Below are 24250 nucleotides of genomic sequence, written 5' to 3' on the forward strand. Positions count from 1 at the left end.
AGGTCAAGGGGCTGGGTCCCCGACTCCCAGAGTAAACCTGCAGGATCATTCATCGCCTCCTCCTCAGTTCCCATCTGCATAGCACACAAGCATACCTCCCTCCTCTCCCCCTCCAAGGTAAAGGCAGAGATTAACCCCTTTCTCTCCGCAAGGATTAGGCCCTGTCCTTGGTGCTGAAGCACCAGCCACAGCCTGCCCCCACTCCCAAGGCATTTCACATGAGAATGAAAGCTCAAGAAAAAGTCCTATAACAGCAGTTGCAGAGCACCCCAAATCCCAGGGACCCCTTTTTCTATCCTCCCTTAGGGATTATGGAGGTAAGGGATTTTAGTGCCCTGAAAGCATCCCACCACGTCCCTGGGGGTTAGAAGGGATGCCTATCACTGCACCCACTTCTCTGTTGTGGGGGTAGGGGGAGAGATGACAAGTCAAAGTGGAGGAAATGAGGAGGGAAGAGGGAGAAAGAAGGACTTCCTAGTTGTGGGAAAGTGGCTGCCGCGTATATGGGTTCCCCTTCCCTAGTTCAGCCAGAGACTCCCCCGAAGCAGAAGCTGCCGGGGATCTCTAGCTGCAACCTATCCCAGGGCAAGGCCCCCTCTTAGTACAATGGGGAAACCAGGGGTGGGGGACACTACTTGTCCAAGGTCATTTGGCCAGCAAACTGTGGAGATGACCTCAAAGTGTAGATCCTAGCCTGAATGATTCCTAGGACACCAGTCACTTCCTCCACCCCACACAGGGGCTAGTTCCCCCAACTTCATGTCCAGTCCCCACAGAACACCCCACTCTGGGTTCTCTGACCCTCACGCAGCCCACGCTCCTCCTACCTATTCAGGGGACCCTCTGCCTCCTTCACTGAGGGCCCTTCTTGCTGGGGCCAGCTGCAGGCTCTCCCTCCTCCTATACTGCAGAGACCACTGTGTCTCCCATCCTGGCTTCCCTCTCTCCATCCTCTGAGGTGTACCCCATACCCCCAATTCACGGTAGCCTTGCCGCCCTTCCCAACTCCAAGTCCCCTTCCCCTATTCCGCAGCCGGCTGCATTTCCTCCTGGCGGCTTCCTAGCTTTTAGGGAAAGAGTACCTTCATCAGGAGTCTTCTATCTCTACCCTCTGTACCACCCACCGTTAGTCCATTTAGGATTACTTTACTCCCTCCCCTACTCCGGGCTGGCTCCGGACACGCTGCACCCCCATCCTGAGGTCCTCTCTAACTTTCAGGAAAATCTTGTGCGCCTCTCTCATTCAGGGGTCTCCTCATCCTACTGACTACAGAGTCATCCATCGCTCCATCCCAAAGGCACCCTGCCCCTATTCCCACCAGGACTCCTTGTCATCTCCCTATTTCCGGCCCCTTCTCTATTTCCGAACACAGTAGCAGGGTCTTCTGACTCGCACCCAGGGGTCCCCGCCTTCCACTCCAGGAGTCCTCTACCCCCTAACCCAACCACGGGGTGCTCCACTGACGCCGCGTCGATTCCCCTTCACTCCTGAGTCCCCCTGCCCCGCCCCTCTCACTGCGGCGGAGCGGCCAGGGCCGGGGCAGCGGGGGAGGAGGCAGAGAGGGCGGGGCCCTCCTCCCCTGCCCCACCGAGGGCTGGACCCGGCCAGCTGCTATAAAAAGGCCGGCATCCCGGTGCTGCCGCAGTGCCGCCCTCCCGGTCCTGGCCTTGGGTATTCCCCTCCGCCGGCGGCCGCACCTGCTCCGGCCATGATGAGCTTCAGCGGCGCGGACGCGCTGCTGGGCGCCCCGTTCGCGCCGCTACATGGAGGCGGCAGCCTGCACTACGCGCTGGCCCGCAAGGGCGGCGCGGGCGGAGCTCGCTCTGTTGCCGGTTCATCCAGTGGCTTCCACTCCTGGGCGCGGACATCCGTGAGCTCCGTGTCGGCCTCCCCGGGCCGCTTCCGCGGCGCAGGAGCCACCTCAAGCACCGACTCGCTAGACACGCTGAGCAACGGACCGGAAGGCTGCGTGGTGGCAGCAGCAGCGGCCCGCAGCGAGAAGGAGCAGCTGCAGGTGCTGAACGACCGCTTCGCAGGCTACATCGACAAGGTGCGGCAGCTCGAGGCTCACAACCGCAGCCTGGAAGGCGAGGCGGCGGCCCTGCGGCAGCAGCACGCTGGCCGCGCCGCCATGGGCGAGCTGTACGAGCGAGAGGTGCGCGAGATGCGCGGCGCGGTACTGCGCCTGGGTGCGGCGCGCGGCCAGCTGCGCCTGGAGCAGGAGCACCTGCTCGAAGACATCGCGCACGTGCGCCAGCGCCTAGACGACGAGGCCCGGCAGCGGGAGGAGGCAGAGGCGGCGGCGCGCGCACTTGCGCGCTTTGCGCAGGAGGCTGAGGCTGCGCGCGTCGAGCTGCAGAAGAAGGCGCAAGCGCTGCAGGAAGAGTGCGGCTACCTGCGGCGTCACCACCAGGAGGAGGTGGGCGAGCTGCTCGGCCAGATCCAGGGCTGCGGTGCCGCGCAGGCGCAGGCGCAGGCCGAGGCGCGCGACGCCCTGAAGTGCGACGTGACGTCGGCGCTGCGCGAGATCCGCGCGCAACTTGAAGGCCACGCGGTGCAGAGCACACTGCAGTCGGAGGAGTGGTTCCGAGGTTCGTAGGCGCGTGGGGGAGGGGGCGCCCCCTCCTGGCCGGGCCGGGTGCGCTCTGTGTGAAGGTGGCTGGGCTGGAGGGTGTGCTGTTCAGCTTCCCCCTACAAAGTGCGTTCCCCTTCGTTAAATAACAGTTTCGCCCTGGGTCTCTGTAGACACCCCTCTCCCTTGCTTGCAATTCGGGGTTGTCCTTTGGCTGCCCTCCTCCAGGGTCCTTATATCTGTCCTGCGACTCTGAGTTCCCTCTGTTGCCCCCTCCTAAGATTAGATAACCCCACTCTGAAGCCCCTTTCCATCAGGTTCCTTCTACAGTTCCAAAGCAGTGCCAGCTTTTAGTTACAGGCACTGGGGACCCTTTGCCCTTCAAAGTAACGTGCCTTCCCTGCCCAACACGGCTCATCCCCCCTTGCCTGCACTCTGCAGGGGACCTCATTCTCCAGACCTCTATTAGGCTCCTCCCCAGTGGGGCATTCTCCCATCTTTTCTCCCCGGGAGATATCATCACCCCAACCAATGGGTGCATGAGGCTGATGTGGCCCCTTAATGTCCTCTCTCCCCTTGAGAAGCTGGAAGCTTCTCAGGTCCCCAACTCCGTGCTGCTCTGAGTCAGCTAGATTGCAGCTGCAGCGGCTCTGAAGCTCTGCCCAGCAGCTGCAGGGTGACCTTGGCCAACGCTTGCCTTCTCTTGTTTTCATTTCTTTGGGGGTTGAAAGGGGAGGGGGTTGGTCAACTGAGCCACTTACTCAGGGGGAGCTACGTGATCCTTCCTGAAACTGTGTAAAACTTTTGCATTTTCCTTGGGAGAGGGTGCAGAGGCTCCAGCGATTTTCAAACAGGTCTGTAATCCACATGGGTAAGAATCCTCTCCCACCTTGGTGGTTTCTATGTCTTTGCCAACACTAGCAGGGAAAGCCAGGAAAGCTGGGACTCGGATGCATGGTTTTCCCCATTACTTTTCCTCTCCTTTGCAATGGGCGTACCTTTCCCTCCCCCATCTCTGCAGCAAGACTCCTCCCAAAGCAAACGTCTCTGCTCTCTTGGGCTTTGCCCTTTACAAAGACAAACCATCCCAGGACTTCTGGCCCACCCAGCTGGCTTCCCTTCTCCCTGCCTCATCCTCCCAAGACTCAGGCCCTGAGTTTTAGTATCTTGGGATTCAGGATATTCACTTTCAGGAGATGTAGACTAGTCTCCATACCTCCACTGGTCCTAGAAGGTCTTCTGGGCACCAGCAGCCCATTGCTCACAGGGGCCAGGGTGTGGCTGCCATTGACACAAGGACTCCTGTGCTAGAGAATGCGCAGCCAGGTGGGGGAAGGGACAGAGAAGCTGGCACGTGGGCCTCAGGCTCTGCAGTGACCTTGGGCTCAGTGGCTCATAGCACCTTCATACCATCAAAGGTCACAGGCTCTTTAACTTGTTCAGCCACAAGCTCAGAGTTAAGCCCTGTCAGCCAGCCAAGTTTCACATCTGAATTCCCAGCACTGTCAGCCCTTGCTGGGGAGCTGAACCAGGTATTAGGACCGGAAATGGGGGCTTCCTCTGTCCTGTGGGGTTTGAGACCCTGAATTGGGGGAGACGGTCTGATTTTGGAACCAGGTAGACACTAGATTTGAATCTACTGCTTGTCACTAGCCGGCCTTGGACAGAAGTAATTTGCCTATCACAAAGGAGAGGGTATGTTAAGAATCCAACATGGCACCTGGCACTCAGTAGGTCTTCAACCCGTGCATGTCACCTTTGGGATCTGGACACTAGAATCCAAATCCAGGTGTGTCTAACTCTGTGCCCTCCCCTTCTCCCCCAGTGAGGCTGGACCGACTATCGGAGGCAGCCAAGATGAACACAGATGCCATGCGCTCAGCACAGGAGGAGATAACAGAGTATCGCCGCCAGCTGCAGGCCAGGACCACAGAGCTGGAGGCTCTCAAAGGCACCAAGGACTCACTGGAGAGGCAGCGCTCTGAGCTGGAGGACCGTCATCAGGCTGACATCGCATCCTACCAGGTGGGCAAGGATGGGGCAGAGAGCCAGACTGCCTTCCCTAGTCGGGTGATCCTGGACAAGTCACTGCCCTTCTTTCAGCGAGGTTGTGGTGTCAGTCAGAGGCCTTGGAGTCAGTCAGACATGCAAGGGGTACCAGTATGTCTTTCTAGCTAGCTGTGTGGCCCCAGGAAAGTTCTCTGCCTCTCGGAATCTGAATTCCTTCAGTGCAGTGGAGGGGGGGGAAATGTCCACTTTGCAGAGCTGTGAAGGTTAAAGAGATGGACAGACTTTTCATGAGCGGCGTGTGAGCCTGCTCGGCAGGGTCTGGGTCACGGTGGGCATTTGGTAAACCATAACCAGTGTCTGGGAGCGTGGGTAGCCTGGGAAAGGCCTCGGCAGAGCCCTTCCATGAAAGACAGCTGGCAAAAGTAACCTTTTTAAAGAACTTATTATGCAAGTTAGTAGTGGAGTGTTTGTCTGTGGATAAACTAGGAAATGGAGAAAGCCAAAAGGAGTCAATAAAAATCAGCCGTAATGGTTCAGTTTCAGCAGCGGCTCCGTGAGCCTGGGGACAGGGGAGAAGCTTCCACTGCTATGTAGCGTGCTTCTCTGTACGGCTCCAGTCCTCAGCCCTTACTGTGCGGCAGGCACTTGGGAACATCAGGAACCAGTGCAGACAAGGCTCTGTTCCTGCGGAGCTTTTTCCAGGCTTAAGAGCTCTGTAAAACTTCCCCCGTCATCCCACTGACCAGGGATTACCATTGTCGGCGGCTGGTGTGTTTCATTCCAAACCATTCGCCAGGCTGAGGTCGTGTGCACACAGCAGGGTTTTTGCTCCACATGGTTTCCGCGTCCACGAATGAGGCTCCCACAGCTTTGGCAGTGTGGGTGTTGGCCCCAGTGAGCCGGGAGAGATGGGGCCACTTTGGGTTTGCCTGGTGTGCCCCAGCTTCTCTGGTGCTGAGGGCCAGGCACTGGCTGGCCCGTGACGTGTGTGTGATCGCTCCTCCCCAGGAAGCCATCCAGCAGCTGGACACCGAGCTGAGGAACACCAAGTGGGAGATGGCAGCCCAGCTCCGAGAGTACCAGGACCTGCTCAATGTCAAGATGGCTCTGGATATTGAGATTGCCGCTTACAGGTGAGGTGGGCCAGGGGGCCTTTGGGATGGTGGGGAGTCCTTGCATTCTTATGAGAAGCTAAGCATTAAGTTTCAAATTCCCAGCAAAGCGACCTGCCTTAGAGACAAAACAATTTTTTTTTTATTGTGGTAAAATGTTTGGCATATAAAATTTGCTATTTAACCATTTTTAAGTATACCGTTCAGTGGCGTTATGCAGCCATCACCACCATCTACCTCTAGAATTTTTTTCATCTTCCCAAACTGAAACCCTGGGGTCATTAAAGAATTACTCCCCACTCTCCTTTCCGCCTTTCCTCGGGCCCTGGCAACCGTCATTCTACTTTCTGAGAGTCAGAAGTCTTGAGTGTCTTCTTTTCATTCTGCCAGTGACTTAGAGGATTAACGTTCCTCGCCCCTCCCCACATCCAGCCAGCTAGAGGCCTGCTTTGGAGGGAAAGGAGGTACCTGAGTTGTCAGGGGGACCACTCTCTTCGCGTTTTTGTAGCTCCCTGAGCTTTTGTTTCCTGGGGAAATAAAATGGAGAGGATAATAGTACTCCTGTCACAGGGTTGTGGGGAGGAGGAACTAATCCGGTTCCGGAGCCAGTCTGGGTACCGCTGGGTGGCCATAGAGAAAGCCCTGAGTAAAAAGTAGCCAGGAGAAGCCCAGCTTAGCAATTTCTTGCTGAGGAGTAGGCTGACCCCATGAAGATCTGTCCCAGTTGCTGGTAGGTGACCCTTCACGTCCCAGCGCTTGGGTCTAGCCTGTAGTCTTGCTGCTCAGAGCGTGGTCCGTGAACCAGCACAGTCGGCTCCTCCACAAGCATGTTGGAAAGGCAGACTCTCAGGCCCCGCCCCAGATCTACTAAATCAGAATCTGCATTTTAAACGGACCCCTGGGGGATTTGTGTGCTGTTAAATTTGTAAAGCACCGGTCTCTAGGAGTAACACCTACACCCACTGCGAGTCAGGCACTGCCAGGTCCTTTTTATTCATTCTCATTGAAACAACCCTCTGAGGTAGGGACTCTTATGACCCTCTTTTTGCCAATGAAGAAACTGAGACTTGAAGAATTTGAGTGGCTTGGCTGAGGTCACACACCCGGTGAGTAGGAAAGAGTAGAAACTGCTGCCCGCACCCTATTCCTAAAACTCAAAGGATGGAATATAAGGTGACCAGAGACCCTTGAAATTCCAGTGGAATGTTCTAAGACCTCTTAATGCCAAATTTGTACATGTGGAATTGTTTGCTCACGCTCCCACCTTCCTCTTGAACGTTTTAGTTGAGAGATAGTTAATGTAATTTTTGTTAATACTGGTGTTTTCTCTTGAGGGCCATTTTGGGGTGGGGGAGTTGTTTTATAAGTTGTAGCCTTAGCCGCATGAAACGAGAGCGGCGCCACTCAGCTACAGATTCTGGGTGGTCCCTGGGATGATTTGCTAAAGTGACTTTTTCCAGGCTCAAATTGCCCATCATTCACATTCCTTCCTCCCCCAAAGTCCATATCATTGGATTCCATGACCTTCAGAATAACTCAAGACGACCCCCAACTCATCAGTCTGCTCTGAGTTAATAATAGTAATGTGTTCCATTATCCATTCTGCAGAAAACTCCTGGAGGGTGAAGAATGTCGGATTGGCTTTGGCCCCAGTCCTTTCTCCCTTCCAGAAGGACTTCCCAAAATCCCCTCTATATCCACTCACATAAAGGTCAAAAGCGAAGAGAAGGTCAAGGTGGTAGAAAAGTCAGAGAAGGAAACCGTGATTTTGGAGGAACAGACAGAGGAGACCCAAGTGACTGAAGAAGTGACTGAAGAAGAAGAGAAAGAGGCCAAAGAGGAGAAGGGTGAGGAGGAGGAAGCAGAAGGGGGAGAAGAAGAAACAAAGTCTCCCCCAGCAGAAGAGGCTGCATCTCCAGGGAAGGAAGAGGCCAAGTCACCAGTTGGAGCCAAGTCCCCAGTGAAGGAAGAAGCTAAGTCCCCACCTGAGGCCAAGTCCCCAGAAAAGGCCAAGTCCCCCATGAAAGAAGAAGCAAAATCACCAGCTGAGGCCAAGTCCCCAGTGAAGGAAGAGGCCAAATCTCCAGCTGAGGTGAAGTCCCCTGAGAAAGCTAAATCCCCCGTGAAAGAAGAAGCAAAATCCCCAACTGAGGTGAAGTCCCCAGAGAAGGCCAAGTCCCCAGCTAAAGAAGAAGCAAAGTCTCCAGTGGAGGCCAAGTCCCCCGAAAAGGCCAAGTCTCCAGTGAAGGAAGAGGCCAAGTCCCCTGAGAAGGCCAAGTCCCCGGTGAAGGAAGAAGCCAAATCCCCAGAGAAGGCCAAATCCCCAGTGAAGGAGGAGGCCAAGTCCCCTGAGAAGGCCAAGTCCCCAGTGAAGGAGGAGGCCAAGTCCCCAGAGAAGGCCAAATCCCCAGTGAAGGAAGAGGCCAAGTCCCCTGAGAAGGCCAAGTCCCCAGTGAAGGAGGAGGCCAAGTCCCCAGAGAAAGCCAAGTCTCCAGTGAAGTGCGCTCTGTGTGAAGGTGGCTGGGCTGGATGGAAGAGGAAGGCCAAGTCCCCAGAGAAGGCCAAATCCCCAGAGAAGGCCAAGTCCCCAGTGAAGGAAGAGGCCAAGTCCCCTGAGAAGGCCAAGTCCCCGGTGAAAGAAGAGGCTAAATCCCCAGAGAAGGCCAAGTCCCCGGTGAAGGAGGAGGCCAAGTCCCCAGAGAAGGCCAAGTCCCCAGTGAAGGAAGCGGCCAAGTCCCCTGAGAAGGCCAAGTCCCCGGTGAAGGAAGAGGCTAAGTTAAATCCCCAGAGAAGGCCAAGTCCCCGGTGAAGGAGGAGGCCAAGTCCCCAGAGAAGGCCAAGTCCCCAGTGAAGGAAGCGGCCAAGTCCCCTGAGAAGGCCAAGTCCCCGGTGAAGGAAGAGGCCAAGTCCCCTGAGAAGGCCAAGTCCCCAGTGAAGGAAGAGGCCAAGTCTCCAGAGAAGACCAAGTCCCCAGTGAAGGAGGAGGCCAAGTCCCCTGAGAAGGCCAAGTCCCCTGAGAAGGCCAAGTCCCCGGTAAAGGAAGAGGCTAAGTCCCCTGAGAAGGCTAAGACTCTTGATGTGAAGTCCCCAGAAGCCAAGACTCCAGCAAAGGAGGAAGTAAGGTCCCCTGCAGACATCAAATCTCCCGAAAAGACAAAAAGCCCTGTCAAGGAGGAGGTCAAGTCCCCAGAGAAAGTCAAATCTCCTGTGAAAGAAGAGGCCAAGGCTCCTGCAAAAGAGGTGACAAAGAAGGAAGAGGCAAAGTCCCCCAAAAAGGAGGAAGAGAAACCCCAGGAAGTGAAAGTGAAAGAGCCCCCAAAGAAGGTAGAGGAAGAGAAAGCTCCAGCCACACCAAAAACCGAGGAGAAGGACAGCAAGAAAGATGAGGTGCCAAAGGAGGCTCCAAAACCTGAGGTCCAGGAAAGGAAGGGACCTGCTGTGGAGAAACCCAAAGAACCCAAAGTTGAAGCCAAGAAAGAGGCTGAAGATAAGAAAAAAGCAGTGACCCCAGAAAAGGAGGCTCCTGCCAAGGTGAAGGAAGAGGCCAAACCCAAAGAGAAGGCTGAGGTGGCCAAGAAGGAGCAAGATGATGCCAAGGCCAAAGAACCCAGCAAAGCAGCAGAGAAGGAGCCCGAAACGCCAAAGAAGGGAGAGACACTGGCAGCACCCGAGAAACAAGATGCCAAGGAGGCCAGGAAGCCTGAGGAGAAACCCAAAGAAGAGCCCAGCAAGGAGGCCACCACACCTGGCAAAGCCAAGACGGAAAAGGCTGAGAAATCCTCTAGCACAGACCAGAAAGACAGCAGGCCTCCAGAGAAGGCCACAGAAGACAAGGCCTCCAAGGGGGAGAAGTAAGGCAGGGGGAAAGGACTATCCAGAACAGCCAAAGAAACTCAGGAGGGCCCGGGAGCTCAAGGGTCGACATAACAAATTTTCATTTTTTCTCCCTTTTCTTTATATAAGAAGAAACTCTGCTTAGATGATGGGGCCTTCCTTCACCAAACAGGAATTTCTATTAGCAATATGTTAGCAAGAGAGGGTAGTCCCAGTCCCCGGCCCTACACCCCAAACCCTCCCCAGGCGATGGACAATTATGTTATGATAGCTTACGTAGCTGAATGTGATAATATGCCGAATGCCACATGTAAACACTTGACTATAAAAACTGACCCCCTCCTTTCCAAATAAGTGCATTTATTACCTGTATGTGCAATTGACAGATGACCGCAATAATGAATGAGCAGTTAGAAACACATTATGCTTGAGATGTCTTAACCTATTCCTGAATGCCTTCTGTTTTCCAAAGGAGTGGCCGAGCCTTTGCCCAGAGCTCTCTATCCTGGAAGAGCTGAGCAGGTGGGGCTGGGCACTGGCCACTGAATTATGCCAGGGCGCACTTTTCCACTGGAGTCCACTTTCAATTGCTTCTGTGCAATAAAACCAAGTGCTTCTAAAATGAAAATGTTTCTGCTGTTGTTTATTCTCTTCTCCCAGGCAGGCTGGGGGACAGGGCCAGGGGAAGTCTAGATGTCGCACTCAAGACAACAGAGGACTGAGTGAGCATCAGAGGTCTCGTGCAGGTATGGGACCAGTTAACGTGGCCTCTCTTGCGCTATCTCCTGGACACAAACCGTGCGCCAGGCAATGTGCTAGGTGCTTTATTTTTATGATTTTGTAGGTAGGTGGCCTGGTGCGTGGTTTCTCGGCGTGGTCCACGGATCACCTACATTAGTATCACCTGGGAGCCGTATAGAAATGCAGATTCCTTGATTCCACCCTACACCATTGAATCAAAATCTGAGGGGTGGGCTTGGGAAAGTACACGCTCTACCAACTCCCACTTGATTCTGATGCACCTTGAAGCCTGAGAAAGGGTGAGGTACTATGGATAGTAAACAGTCTATGGAGCTCTACCATCTACTGTTTTGTAAGGAGGGATAAGTCTTCTGAATGAGGGGCCATATGTTGCTAATTCACCTGGAGTGAAAACTACAGTCACCACCACTGGGAACAATCTGTCAGTAGTCACTTAATTGGACTCCAACATACTTCTCCAGAGATGATTTTGAAAGATGTGTTCTTACGGATTTATGTGGGGTCTTAAGTGTAAAATTCTTGTGTAGTTTCCAACTTTGTGTTTGCTTTTAGCACTTTTCCTGGGAGTTGCTTCTTTCCCTGCCCCAACCAGGTGGTTCTCAGAGCCACCATGTTTTCTAATTGCCCTCTCCCACTGGTCACTGGTGATTGGTCCAAGAATGGCCACCCGACTCTAGGTGAGCCAATGAGAACTCTTCCTGGTATTTCAAATTTGGGACCGGATTGGCTGGCAGTTTTCTCTTTGTGGGGGGTGGGTGGCTAAGGGAATCAGTAGCTATGAGGCACCCGTTTTCCAGCCTTGTGGAAAAGTCCGTGAGAAAGAGAGATGGACAGAGATAAGATACCCAGAGAGTCATTGTAGATTTCAGGTCCTTGATTCTGATGTTCCTTTCCATGGCTTATTGTCCATTCTTTGAGCTGATAAAATTTTGCCAAAGATCATTTAGGATATGGCTCTGTCATATGCAACTGGAAGGGTTCTGAATAATGTAGTGACTGAGGGGGGCTGGTAACTATGCTAGAAACCAAATGATCTGCTTGGGACTCTCTCTGCTCCTCCCCTCCCCCATTCTCTCTCTCTCTCAAATAAATAAATCTTAAAAAAAAAAAAAAAAAAAAAACACAAAAGCAATAAATACAGATTATACCAAAAAGGTAAGATAAATATAAGGGAAAGATGGGGAAAGGGAAAATAGGGTGTATAATTGATCAAAAACACTCATCTCTCATACCAGTCTGGAGGAAATGCTTAAAATTTATAAATCGAAGGACCAAGAAACTATCAGACTAGAGGAGACTAAGGAGACGTGATGACTCAGTGCAATGTGGTACCCTGCATTGAATCCTAAAACGTTAGTGGAAAAAGCAATGAACTCCAAATACAGTCTGTCATTCAGTTAAAGTAATGTACCAATATTCTCTTTGTTCTGACAAATGTACCATGATTACACAGATGTGGATATTACAAGGAATTGGGTGAGGGTGTTCAGGAACTTACTGTGCTGTCTCTGCAACTTTGCAGTAAATTTAAAATTACTTCAAAATGTAAAATCTTAAAGGAGTGGGGGAACCTGGCTGGTTCAGTTAGTGGAGCACGTGACTCTTGATCTCGGGGTTATGAGTTCAAGGCCCATGTTGGGTGTAGAGATTATTTAAAAATAAAATCTTAAAAAAATAAAAAAAAATAAAATTACTTCAAAATAAAGTCTTTAAAAAAATGATATATCAGTGGGTGCCTGGGTGGCTCAGTTGGTTTAAGTGTCTGACTCTTGGTTTTGGCTCAGGTCATACATGATCTCAGGGTCCTGGGATGGGACATACGTTGGGCTCTGTGCTCAGCATGGAGTCTGCTAGAGATTATCTCCCTCTTCCTCTGCTTCTCCCCCTGCTCATGCTCTCTCTCTCTCAAATAAATAAAATCTTTTTAAAAAATTGATACATCAAGAAATTGCATAGGCCTAAAAACAAAGCAAATACCAGATATCAGAACCTAAGACCTGGAGTCGAGGATAAAGTACATGAAGGCCAGAGAGAGGCAGATGTCCCTACGTGTCATTGTAAGCAGATCGCAAACAGTCAAAGCCAACAGGGCCCAAAGCAGCTTCTAGCCCAATCTCCTTACTATACAGATGAGGAAACTGAGGGGAGAGGGGCAGGAGCCTGCCTAAGGCCAAGTTGATAGCAGAGTTTTGCTTTCTTATTTGTTCTATAGAGAAAATACGAATTACCTGGGTATTAATTTTTTAGAGTCTGATTTTTTAAAAATTGCCTTCAGTGACCCTTATTTAGAATATATATACTTTCTCGGTTTTGAAATCACAGGGAAGACATGATAAGCATTCAAAATACAAGGGCTCTTAAGTATCTTTGACTCAGCCAGTGTCCACAGGAGACAAGAAGGGGCTTGTCTAGATTAGAATCCAGGTCATCGGCTTTGGTACCATCACGATCACCACGTAGCGAGCACTTTCCAAGGACTGGGTGCTAGCCTACACATTTTATACCCACAGTCTAACAACAGCCCAATGAAATGAGCACTATTGAACCTGCATGTCTCAGTCGAGAAAACTGAGGCTCAGAGAGGTGACTTTGCCCAAAGTCCCGGAGCCAGAAAGACGTGGAGGCTGGGTTTAAATTTGAACCTGTCTCACCACAAAGCCCAGGCTCTTCTTTTCCTTGCCATTCTGCCTCCTGACATATTACATGGCCACCCCAAACCAGAGGCTGTATTTGGAATGCCAAAAGCCCCAGCCTTCCTCCATGGTATCATTCTCATGGTGACCCCAAGTGGCACAGGCAGGGCAAAAGGACCTGGCCCCACCATTCCTCCTCTTTGCCCTAAGTGGAAATGCCCCTAGTGCTGTAGGCAGGATTAGCTGGCCAGATACCAACTAGGACTAACTTTAACCATCTGCCAAACAAAATAATTCTCCCTCTGGGAGGATAACAAACCTTGGGAAAAACCAATAGAGTCAACTTGCTAAGAAATTGCTTGTCAGATGTCAAGGGCCTGGGGGATACAGACGATACATGAAAAGGAGCTGACTGCTTTGGGATGTGCCCTTCCTGCTGACTAGCTGTTGGCTCAGCAAACATAGCTGGGTTGATGAAAAACATCCTTCATTTTTTCCCCAGGGGAATTGTTTCAGAAAGGCTAGGTTAGGTTCTGTCTATGAGAATAAACAACTACATCTCAGTGGCTTAACCCAAAGAAAGCATCTTTCTCACTCACGCTACACATCCAGTGGGGGTCAGCAGGGGTCTCCGTTCATAGTGGTCACTCAAGAACCAAGCTAAGAGGTGATCCATCTAGATCCAGGCTTCCAAGTTCACTGAGGCAGGGGAGAGAGAATGTGACAAACCAGCCACAGGCCCTTAAAAGTCCTACCTGGAAGTGATACAGGTCTCTTCGGGCAACATTGCCCTGCCCAAAGCAATTCACAGTTATATCTAACATCAGAGCAGTCTTACTAAGTGCTAGAGGGAGAAGAGGCAGAACTTTTTTAGGGGGCAGCACTGATTACTCCACAGCAATGTTCCAGAGAATTCTGACCAGCAGCTCCTGAGGGGATGCACTGGAGGTTCCCATATTCATCAGCATTATTTCTGCTGCAAGTAGTCAAAACAGCATCAAACAAGTTTAAGCAAAATACTATTGCTACTGTGAATTAATAATGATAAATATATCGGCTTATACAACCAAGAGTTCAAGAAGGCTGACTTGCTTCAGATAAAGCTAGATCCAGGGGGAATTCTCAAATGCTGTTCCTCGAGATGGTGCCACTTCTTTCTCTACCTCTTGGCTGTTTTCTTTTGTGTGGGCTTCATTCTCAGGCAGGACCTCTCCCCGTGGTCCCCAGCTTCAGGCTTACATGCCACCAGTTGAGCCAACTTGGGGTGGGGAGAGAATTCTTGTTCAATATTTCAGGTAAAGCCCAGGGATTGGTTCTCATTGGGCTGTTAAGGTCACGTGCTCCTCTCTGGGCATAGCACAGGACACTGATGAGCTAGGCCATGGTCACTTGCTCATGCCTGGAGCTGGGGAAACATGTCAGACCCCTCACACTGAAATTGAGAGTTTGGGAGGTGTGGTTCCCAAAGGAAGTTAGAGGTACTGTTATCAGAAGAAAAAGGAGTGGATGCTGGGCAGTAAGAATGATAAATGTCTGTAGCAGAAGATCCAAATCAGCAATAATACCCAGTGTTAGTGGGTATGCAGAGAAACCTGCATTTTCTGGAACTAACGGTTGTAATGAAAATGGACAAAACCTTCCTGGAAATCAATCTAATGATACATCAGAAGCTTAAAAGCTGAGATACTCTAACCAAAGTGTGCCACTTTGGGGACTGTATCCTAAATTAATACTCAGGTCTATACAGAAATATTCAAATACAAAATATATTCACTTCAGCTTTGTTTATATTTTGGAAAAATGGAAAGTACCCTGAATATATAATAATAGGAGAATGGCTAAATAAGTTAAATCACATTTACATTAGTAAACATTTTGCATCAAAAAGAAAACTTTTTTTTAATTAAAAAAATTGTTTTTATTTATTTGAGAGAGAGAGAGAACGAGAGAGATCACAAAGGGAGAGGGAGAAGCAGACCCACCACTGAGCAGGGAGCCCACTGCAGGGCTCAATCCCAGGACTCTGAGGCCATGATGCAAGCTGAAGGCAGATGCTCAACTGAGCCACCCAGGTGCCCCAAACTAGTTTGTAATGTTAAAAATAATTTATATCAATGGGACCTGGCAGATATCTATAGAACACTCCATGCAAGTGCACATGAACTGTCCTCCAGGACAGACCATATATTAGGCCAAAAACAAGCCTCAGCAAATTTAAAAAGATTGAAATAGGACAAAGTCTGTTCTCCGATCACAACGGAATATATACAAAGAAATTTAGAAAATTCAAAAATATATGCAAATCAAAGAACACATTTCTAAATAACCAAAAAATCAAAGAAGAAATCATGGGGGAAATTGGAAAATACTTTGAGCTGAATGCAAATAAAGACAAAACATATGGAAACTTACAGGATGCAGTTAATGCAATGCTTAGAGGAAAAGTTATAGTTGCAAATGCCTATATTTAAAAGGAAGAAGGTTTTCAAATAGATAACCTAATTTTCCACTTTAAGATTAAGGATGGAAATAGAAAACTAAACTCAAAGCAGGATTAGAGTGGAACTTAATAATATAAGAATAAAAAAATAAAAGAAAAATCAGAAACTAAAAGTTGACTCTTTGAAAGATCAACCAAATTGACAAACCTTTAGCTAGACTGATGAAGAAAAAAAGAGTGCACCCAAATTGCTAAAATCAGGAATGAAAGAGAGGACATTAGTACCAAACTTACAGAAATAAAAAAGACTATAAGGGACTACTGTGAACAGCTGCATGCCTAATAATTAGATAATTTAGATTAAATGGACAAATTCCTAAAAAGACACAAACTACTGAAATTAGACTCAAGAAAAAAAAAAAACAGAAAATCTGTATAGATCTACCACAAATAGAGATTAAATTAGTAATTTCAAAACTATCCACAAAGAAAAGTTCAGACCTAGATGGCTTCACTAGTGAATTCTACCAAACATTTAGAGAATAATTAACACCCATCCTTCTCAAAAAAAAAGAGGGAATACTTCCTAATTCAGTCTCAGAGGCCTGCATTACCCTAATACAAAGCACACAAAGAACCACAACAAAACCACAGAATATCCCTTATGAATGAAGACGCAAAAATCCTCAACAAAATCCTAGGCAAATCCAATCCAACAACATAGTAACAAGATTATACACCATCGTCAAGTAGGATTTATCCCAGAAATGATAGTTCAACATAAGGAAAGTAATTAATCACTGAATGATTCACTTTAAAATGGCTAATTTTATGCCATATGAATTTCACCTCAATTGATTTAAAAAATTGTGGCAAAACACACAGAAAATTCACCACCAGTGATACTTAGTACATTCATAATGTTGTACAACCACTACCACTATCTATTTCCAGAAGGATATCCCTTACCCATTAAGCAGTCTTTCCCATTCCTCCCACCCCTGCTCCTGATAATCACTACTTTGCTTTCTGTCTCAATGGATTTATGTATTCCGGACATTTATATAAAAGGAATCATACAATATGTGACCTTTTGTGCCTGGCTTCTTTCTGGGAATAGTCTATCCTGAAGGTTGTAATACCAACTATGATGAAGGTATGGGGAAGGAGGTGTTTTCACTGCTTGGTTTTTGCTAAAGCCTGAAGATTCTTTAACAATCATATATAGATGTCAGACTTATATAGTGCATTAATGACTATAAAAATAGTTTTCTGCCTTTCTTGCTGCCCCAAATCTGAGTTTACTTATTAAATTTAACATTTCACTTTAATCTTCTAACAGACTCTAAACTTCATGTGTTAATTCACTCAAGAAATATTGATCTCCTGTTGTGTATCAACCTTGTGTGATACCCTGGTGATGTAGAGGCGAGCAAAATAGAACTATGTTTCTGCCTTTTCTGGAGCACACAGTCTAGTGGGAAAACAAGTACTGAAGAGTAAAACACAAATGGTTGCATAATAAAATATGTTATATGTTCCATCCTAGTGGGTCTCCATTGGCTTTTGCCTCCCTAGCCTCCATTCTCTTTTTTTCTGATGAAAAGAGAAACCACATCTCCCCACTTAGGCCATGGAATAGGAATAATGGTCCTCCAAAGATATCATCTCCTAATCCCTGGAACCTGTGAATGTTACCATATATGGCATAAAGGACTTTGTAGATTTGATTAAGTCAAGGGTTTTGAGATGGGAGATTATCCTGGATTATCCAGATGGGCCCATTGTCATCACAAGGCTCCTTACTAGAGGGAGCAGGTGTCAGAGCTGGAGAAGGAAGTGATGTGATGATAGAAGCAGAGACTGGAGTGATGCATTTTCAAGATGGAGGAATGAACCACGAGCCAACTCTAGGAGCTGGAAAAAGCAAGGAAATATTCTGTCCTTGAGCCTCCAGAAGGAACCAGCCCTACCAAAATCTTGACTTTAGCCCAGTGAAATGGATTTCAGACTTCTGGCCTCCAGAATAGTTAAGAGAAATCAATCTGTGTTGTTTTAAGCCAGCAAGTTTGTAGTAAATTGTTACAGCACCCACAGAAACCTAATATAGGCCATGTGGTTTGGGTGTTCATGGACCCAGGACCCAGAGATGTACATGTGTCAGACATGGCCCGTCATATACTGTCCCCTGGCCTCTGTGATTAGTTCAGAGATTTGCACAGGATGCAAGTCTATCCAATGAAAGCCAATTCCAATACTGCTGTAGAAGCTACTGATGGAAAGAAGCTCTGCGAAAGGCCACCCTGAGAATAAACAACAACAAAGAAAGCACCTTGGAATTACGGCCAGTGTTTAAGTCCTGATGAACCATTTAAACAGCCCAACTGAGCTGTGCCTTAAGTCATCCAGTGAACTTCTTAGTTACTTGAGTCAATAAATTCTTTTTTGCTTAAAAAATATATGTATCAAGGGGCGCCTGGGTGGCTCAGTCAGTTAAGCTCCTGCCTTCGGCTCAGGTCATGATTCCAGGGTCCTGGGATGGAGCCCTGAGTTGGGCTCCCTGCTCAGCAGGGAGTCTGCTTCTCCCTCTCCCTCTGCCCCTCCCCCTGCTTGTGCTGCCAAATAAATAAATAAATAAATAAATAAATAAATAAATAAAATATTTAAAAAAATAATAAAATAAATTATGGCATTCCATTGAATGGGATAGTATGCAGCTGTAAAGAATGAGGAAGCTCTTTATACCTGGACTGAGATGGAAGAATGTCTAAGATTTGAAAAAAATCAAGATGCAAAACAATGTATGTAGCATGGTATTTTACGCAAAAATGGAAAAATAATTTGTGCTTGCTTAAAGAATTTGAAAGGATACAAAAGAAAGTAAGCAAGTTGGTGGCTTATTTGTGAGAGAGATGGAAACTGGGCAGGTAGGGGATAAGATTGATGGTAAAACCTTTCACTGTATTTTCACTTCTTACGCTTTCTGGTTTCTGAAACTTGTGAATAAATTACTTATTCTAAAAATCAAATTAAGAATTGTGTACACTATGGTGTACAAAACAAAGTAAGAAAACAAATACATATGAAAGTGGAAAATACAAAATACCCAGCCCATGAGTGGTTATTCTGAATACAGTGGGAAATAAATATTGTACTAGTCCTGTGATTGGTTTTAGGTCCTTCATGCAGGACTTTGTATTTCAACTTTTTAGACTGGGTCCATCTTTAAAATATTTTGGGATCTCTCCATCTATTCACTCATTGCACAAATGTACTCTGAGGGTCTTCTACCAGCCCCAGTGGGTAGTGTTGTTTCCTTTCTCCGTTTAGGTCATCTGTGGAGGTAGTGAGAAAGCCAAGTTAGGAGAGGGTGTGGCAAGAGCCCAGAAAGTTGAGGTGACCCTCTGGTGGGAACCAGGACACAGGCCCACAGACAGTGGGAACAGATGTAGTTGTCCTAGTGACAGGTAATGAGAGCTTGGCTCCAACGGAGGGCAGAGGCCAGCTTAGTCACACCCGATGGAAGTGCTGCTGGCAAGGAGGGACTGGACCAGAGAGAGCTGGGCTTCCACAGCCTGGGAACCCTCTGGCCACGGAATGGCGAATCAGGCAGCAAAGGCCTTCCTCATTTAAGAGGTCTTTTCTCCAGGCCTGGAGGGCAAGGATAAGAATCTTTCCCCTTTGCTGAGCAATGCTAGGTGTTGGGCACATGCTGAGAGTTGATGCTTAATCCCTACAACCACTCCCAGTTGCAGATGGGGACCCCCAAAGCTTAGAGTCAAGCAACCTGCCCAAGGTCGTACAATTGCTCAAGTGTGGAATAAGGACCCGATAGGTTAGCCTGACACTAAGCTGTAACTCTTTCTCAAGATTTTATTTATTTATTTGAGAGAGAGCACTAGCACGGTGAACAGCAGAGAGGGAGAAGGAGAAGCAGGCTCCATCCCCGGACTCTGAGATCATGACCTAAACCAAAGGCAGACGCCCAACCGACTGAGCACCCAGGCGCCCCTATGCTGTAAGTCTTGACCACCACAGTGCTCTTGGTGTACTTGTTGCTGAAATGGACAAATGGCCCAGCAAGAGAGCCAGCCTGCAACTATGCTGCTGGGCCCGGAGCTACTCTTACGAAAAGGAAAACCTTGGAGACAGACAGACCTGCTGACAGCTCACCCTGGGTGTGCAGCTCAAAGCCTGTTGGCACAAACATGTTATTTAGCCCTCTGAGCCTCAGTTTCCTCATCTGTAAAAATGAAGGGAACATGCATTTTTGGTGGCCTGTTGTAATTAAATAGGACAGTGAATGGAAAATTGTGACTAGCACAGGGCCTGACCCAAAATAGATGCTTAACACCTGTTCTCAACAGAGACTGCTGAACACCATGGAAAGGACAGAGTTGGGGCTACAGACAAGGAGAAAGTTCCTTTGGCAGTCTGGCAGCTCTGCTCCTTCCCATGATAGGACTTTTAGCCATTTTCCCACAGTGATCTGCAGGAACACCCTTAAAATAAAGCAAGGCTTTTGGATTTATTTGTAGAGAAAACAGGAGAGAGCAAGCTGGGAAGAAAGTAAAGGAGAGACTAGAATATACAAAGAAATCAAGAACACGGATGGTAGCTTTAAAAAGGCAAGGAGGGGTACCTGGCTGCTTCAGCCAGTAGAGCATGTGACTTGAGCTTGGGGTGGTGAGTTCAAGCCCAATGTTGGGCATAGAGATTACTTAAAAAAAATTCAATTCAATTCAATTTAAAAAATAATATATAAAAAGATAAGAAACGTAAGTAACCTAGGCTAGGTCCCAGGTGTGGGAGGATGACAGAAAGGGATTGCTCTCTGGGATGTGCCCCAGGGAAGGCCAAGGCCAATTCTAGTTGAGGAGGAAGCTTCAAGGTCCTCCCAAGCCAGGCCCTTCTCCTAATCTGCCAACTGGAAGCACAAATGCCGTTTAAGTAGCTCAAAGGGGCTGGACTGTCCTGGGCTTCTCACTAGTGTGAAAACCCTTCTCCTTACGGGCAAAGAATTTCTTTGTTCAGCCAGCTCCTTTGAAGAGAGAAAATCTCTTCTGGAGGGTGACAGACTCTGACATCCCTGGCCCAGAAAGCAGAGCCTTTCCGCAGTGCTCACAAGCTGTCTTTGCAACCTTGTCCCAGCTATCGGAGACAAGCTTTTGTGCTGAGTCAGTTTGGCTGACTTCCAGCCAAGAACAGTGGAAGCCGCAATGCAGGGGCCATTAAAGGAACTATTTTTAGGCCCTATTTCAATCTTATTCAGCACAGGCGGTGAGACACAGGGCCTGAAGGTGGCCAGACCAAGGGGATGCTGCCAGGGACAGAGTCCAGGCAAGTAGGCCAGGGAAAAGACAAAGAGATCACACTATGTGGAATGAAAGCCTCACACAAAGGGAGGTTCAAACTGCTTTCCAAGGTATGGAAGACAGAAGATGGGGAGCTGCTTGCAGAGAATCAGGCCCTCCTGCATTATATGAGGAGTCACCAAGAAAAATGAGGGAAGGGAAGAAAGTACAGCCACTTCCAAAAAGAGACTAGGGCAACGTGCACCTGGGGAGCTTGTTAAAAATATACTTCCTGGGCCCACTTAGGTCAACGGAGGCCCAATATTAAAGACTGAGGCATGGGAATCTGTTTTTAATCCCCTCCTGGGATGGGGGATTCACACATACTGAAGTTTGAGGACCACTGGGCAGGAGAGCATCTGCCTCTGAATTCAAAGGAATGATGTAGGCCGAGGAGGAGAGGCAGAGGTGGTGGCAGTCATTAAAAGAGCCACCAGAGGTGACATTTTTCTTTCTTCAAGGGGTCAGGCTTCCATCTATAAAATGAAGGGCCTGGCAGTCCCAGGAGTCTCCTAGTTCTTTCTCAGGAAATCCTTATCACTGGGATGCTCAGTGATCAGCCGAGAGAACAGGAGGAAACAGCTCTTATACCTGAGGCCCATATTATCCAAGGATAACCAGTAAAAGTCTATGGAGAATGAACACATGCACAAAGTTTGAACAAAGTTCAAAGTATGTTGTGGGAAAAAAAAGCCACTTGATCGAGACTGTCACAAAAAATAAACTTCATATATATTAAAAATGGCTACAAGAGTAGATTTTCATCTTGTAGTTGAAAAACTTTACAGATAACTTACAAGTACATAATAATTCTTTTTTAAAAAGTTTATTATTATTTTTTAGTAATCTCTACACCCAACGTGGGGCTCAAACTCATGACCCTGAACCAAGAGTCGCATGCTCTTCTGACTGAGCCAGCCAGGTGCCCCAAGTATGTAATAATTCTTTTTTTAATTTATTTTTAAGATTTTATTTATTTGAGAGAGAGAGATAGAGAGAAAGAGATAGTGAGAGAGCACAAGCAGGGGGAAGAGGGAGAAGCAGGCTCCCTGATGAGCAGGGAGCCCAACGTGGGGCTCAATCCCAGGACCCTGGGATCATGACCACAGCTGCAGACAGATGCCCAACCGAGCCACCAGGTGCCCCTGTAATAATTCTTAAATATTTTTCCAGCTTTATATCTTATTTCTTAAACAAATAATGAATTGAATACGGATTTTCTTTTTGAGGGGATGGGGAATAACTTTTCTGACAAAACTGTCCAAGAACACTTCATGCCATCCTTCACTTTGTTTGACTTTTGCATAATTATAAAGGAGGTCCTTTTGAAAATACGGGTTTAATCGACTTCCCTAGGACTTCTCTTAATTCTTTGAGAGTCAAACCATTATTTTTTGAGGCATTTATCATGTCCTCACCACGAAGATTCTCCTCAATGGCACGTGGGCTCACTCTGCCAGAGCCTCACTAGCTGGCAGCTCTACATGTGATTCTCCAACATCATTCTCACGGACTTCGCAAAACATTGCAATATTTACAATTATTCCTTGTATCTGTCTTCTCTTTGTGCTGCACTGTCAGATATTTATAAAATCCAACAATCAGAGAGAATCTGGACAATGAAGGCACTGACAAAGTTAGTGGAGGGAGTGAGGGGAGGGGAAAGAGGAGCTTTTGCTTTTTGGGCTATGCTCACTGGGCTTTCCCTGCCACCTCCTAACGGCAGGGACTTAGGGTAATAAACACCAAAATAACGAGGCCTTCCCAAAGCAGGAACAAGAAAGGTAAGAGGGGATAAGAGGGCAGCATCTTTCTACAGACTCAGAATCTTCTGCGTTCTGCTTTTCTTGAACACCTAGAGAAAGCCTATCCACAAAAACTCTTTCACACGGTGCCGTGGCCCCCAACTGCCCTTTGAGACTGCAAACCCACCCCTCTCACCCCCAGGGAGCCCCAAGACAAAGGCCACCTGGTCAAGTGACAATTTAATAGGCTAGAAATAAAAAAAAAAACCTCTTTGGAGAATATCAAGAGCCACATGTGGGCCAAAGCAAGAAGTAGAGGCACGACACTTCGGGCACAGGGGAAAACAACAGGCTGAGTGGGAGTCAGCGATGGCTGAAGAATCCTTGAGGATGGTTATATTTAAATGGCTTCATCCTGCTGGGACCCCTAAAGAAACAGAAGGGAGATCAGTTAATACCATGAGCTTTGGGCTGACAAAATAAAGCACAATTCATCCCCACAAGGGAAAAAACTATGCAGCTGCTGGGGGGCGAAACACGAATGTTGTGAGAAAAGCAGACTGTAAAACAATATGTAAGGTGTGATACTGTTTTGGTGAAAATGTATGCTTGCAAATGCATGAACACAAACCTGGAAAGGCCCTCACTAACAACAGGCACTTCTGGAGACCCTCACTTTTTAGTTTTTTTACAGAACTGCTCATTGTTATTTGTATGTTTTAACAACAAACATATTTATTTTTCTTTCTTTCTTTCTTTCTTTCTTTCTTTCTTTTTCAAGATTTTGTTTATTTGAGAAGGAAAGAGAGGAGAGAGAGAGGAGAAAGAGAGAGAGTGAGCGAATGCACAGGAGCAGGGGGTGGAGCAGAGGGAGCAGTCTCCGCACTGAGCACGGAGCCTGATGCAGGACTCAATCCCAGGACCTTGGGATCATGACCTAACCTGAAGGCAGACGCTTAACTGACTAAGCCACCCAGGCGCCCCTGTTTTATGTCTACAATAAGAAAAATAAAGAAAAAAACCCCTGAAAATCCTCCTTTGCAGGGAGATTCCCATGTAAACAGGAGTGAAAACAATCTGCACTAAGTGCCTGCCAAGAGCTATGTGCTTTATACTTACGTCTTAGATACTACGTCTACCATTTTATAGATTTTACAAATGAAGAAACAGCCTCAGGGAGGTGAACTGTCTTGCCTGAGGTTTTATGGTCAGAAGTACAGGGCTCAACTTCAAAACCAGGACTGACAGCAGAGCCTACTGGCCACAGGCAGGCCGACAATCACGGCCCAACCTCCGTGCTCTGAGGCTCAGGTGCTTCAGCCCTAGCCCTGGGCCCCCAGGCAAGATTTCACACACGGGCCTCTTCTACACACTCCGTCCATCTCCCCCTGCTTGTGCTCGCTTGCTCTCTCTCAATGGACGTCCAATGACGTCCATCTACATGGCCTCTTCGGTCTGCCTATGACTGACATTCAGTGGTAGCTTAAAGGTCACACCATGGATCTCGGTCTGAAGGAGGGGGGTGTGTGTGTGATTACAGAGATGAGAGAAAGGAGGTGTTTATTCCAACACCAACGCAACCACTTACTTAAGTGAGGGCTTACTCTGCTTGCATCGTAAGTGGCACTTTACACACTACATCTGGTTTAATTTCATCCTCCCAATAGCACCTGAGGTGGATGCTGTTTTTCACCAATGAGGAATCTGAAGCTCAGGGGGCTAAGTGCGGACCCTCATCACATAGGTAGGGGCTGCAATCTGAACCCATGTCTTTCTGGCCCCAAAGC

General features: G+C 48.1%; 2 protein-coding genes across 5 annotated transcripts in view; one reads left to right on the top strand and one right to left on the bottom strand.

Annotated features, from left to right (window-relative positions):
* The first annotated feature begins 1709 nt into the window (after positions 1-1709).
* On the top strand, positions 1710-10389 carry NEFH (neurofilament heavy chain). Its single transcript, XM_040619708.1, has 6 exons — positions 1710-2592; positions 4399-4598; positions 5592-5716; positions 7304-8198; positions 8253-8441; positions 8741-10389. The coding sequence occupies exons 1-6, from the start codon at positions 1710-1712 to the stop codon at positions 9548-9550; spliced, it is 3102 nt and encodes a 1033-aa protein (XP_040475642.1). The 3' UTR covers positions 9551-10389.
* A 12301-nt stretch (positions 10390-22690) lies between these two features.
* The window catches only part of THOC5 (THO complex 5), a 33823-nt gene continuing 32263 nt past the window's right edge, over positions 22691-24250 (bottom strand). For all 4 annotated transcript variants that reach the window (XM_008686717.2, XM_008686716.2, XM_008686718.2 and 1 more), the window contains one exon: positions 22691-22890. In XM_008686717.2, coding sequence (XP_008684939.1) covers positions 22827-22890 — 64 coding nt within the window. In that variant the 3' untranslated portion in view covers positions 22691-22826. The remainder of the gene's footprint in view (positions 22891-24250) is intronic.

This window comes from Ursus maritimus, unplaced genomic scaffold (genome assembly GCF_017311325.1).
Source record: "Ursus maritimus isolate PB19 unplaced genomic scaffold, ASM1731132v1 scaffold_33, whole genome shotgun sequence".
Taxonomy (NCBI): domain Eukaryota; kingdom Metazoa; phylum Chordata; class Mammalia; order Carnivora; family Ursidae; genus Ursus; species Ursus maritimus.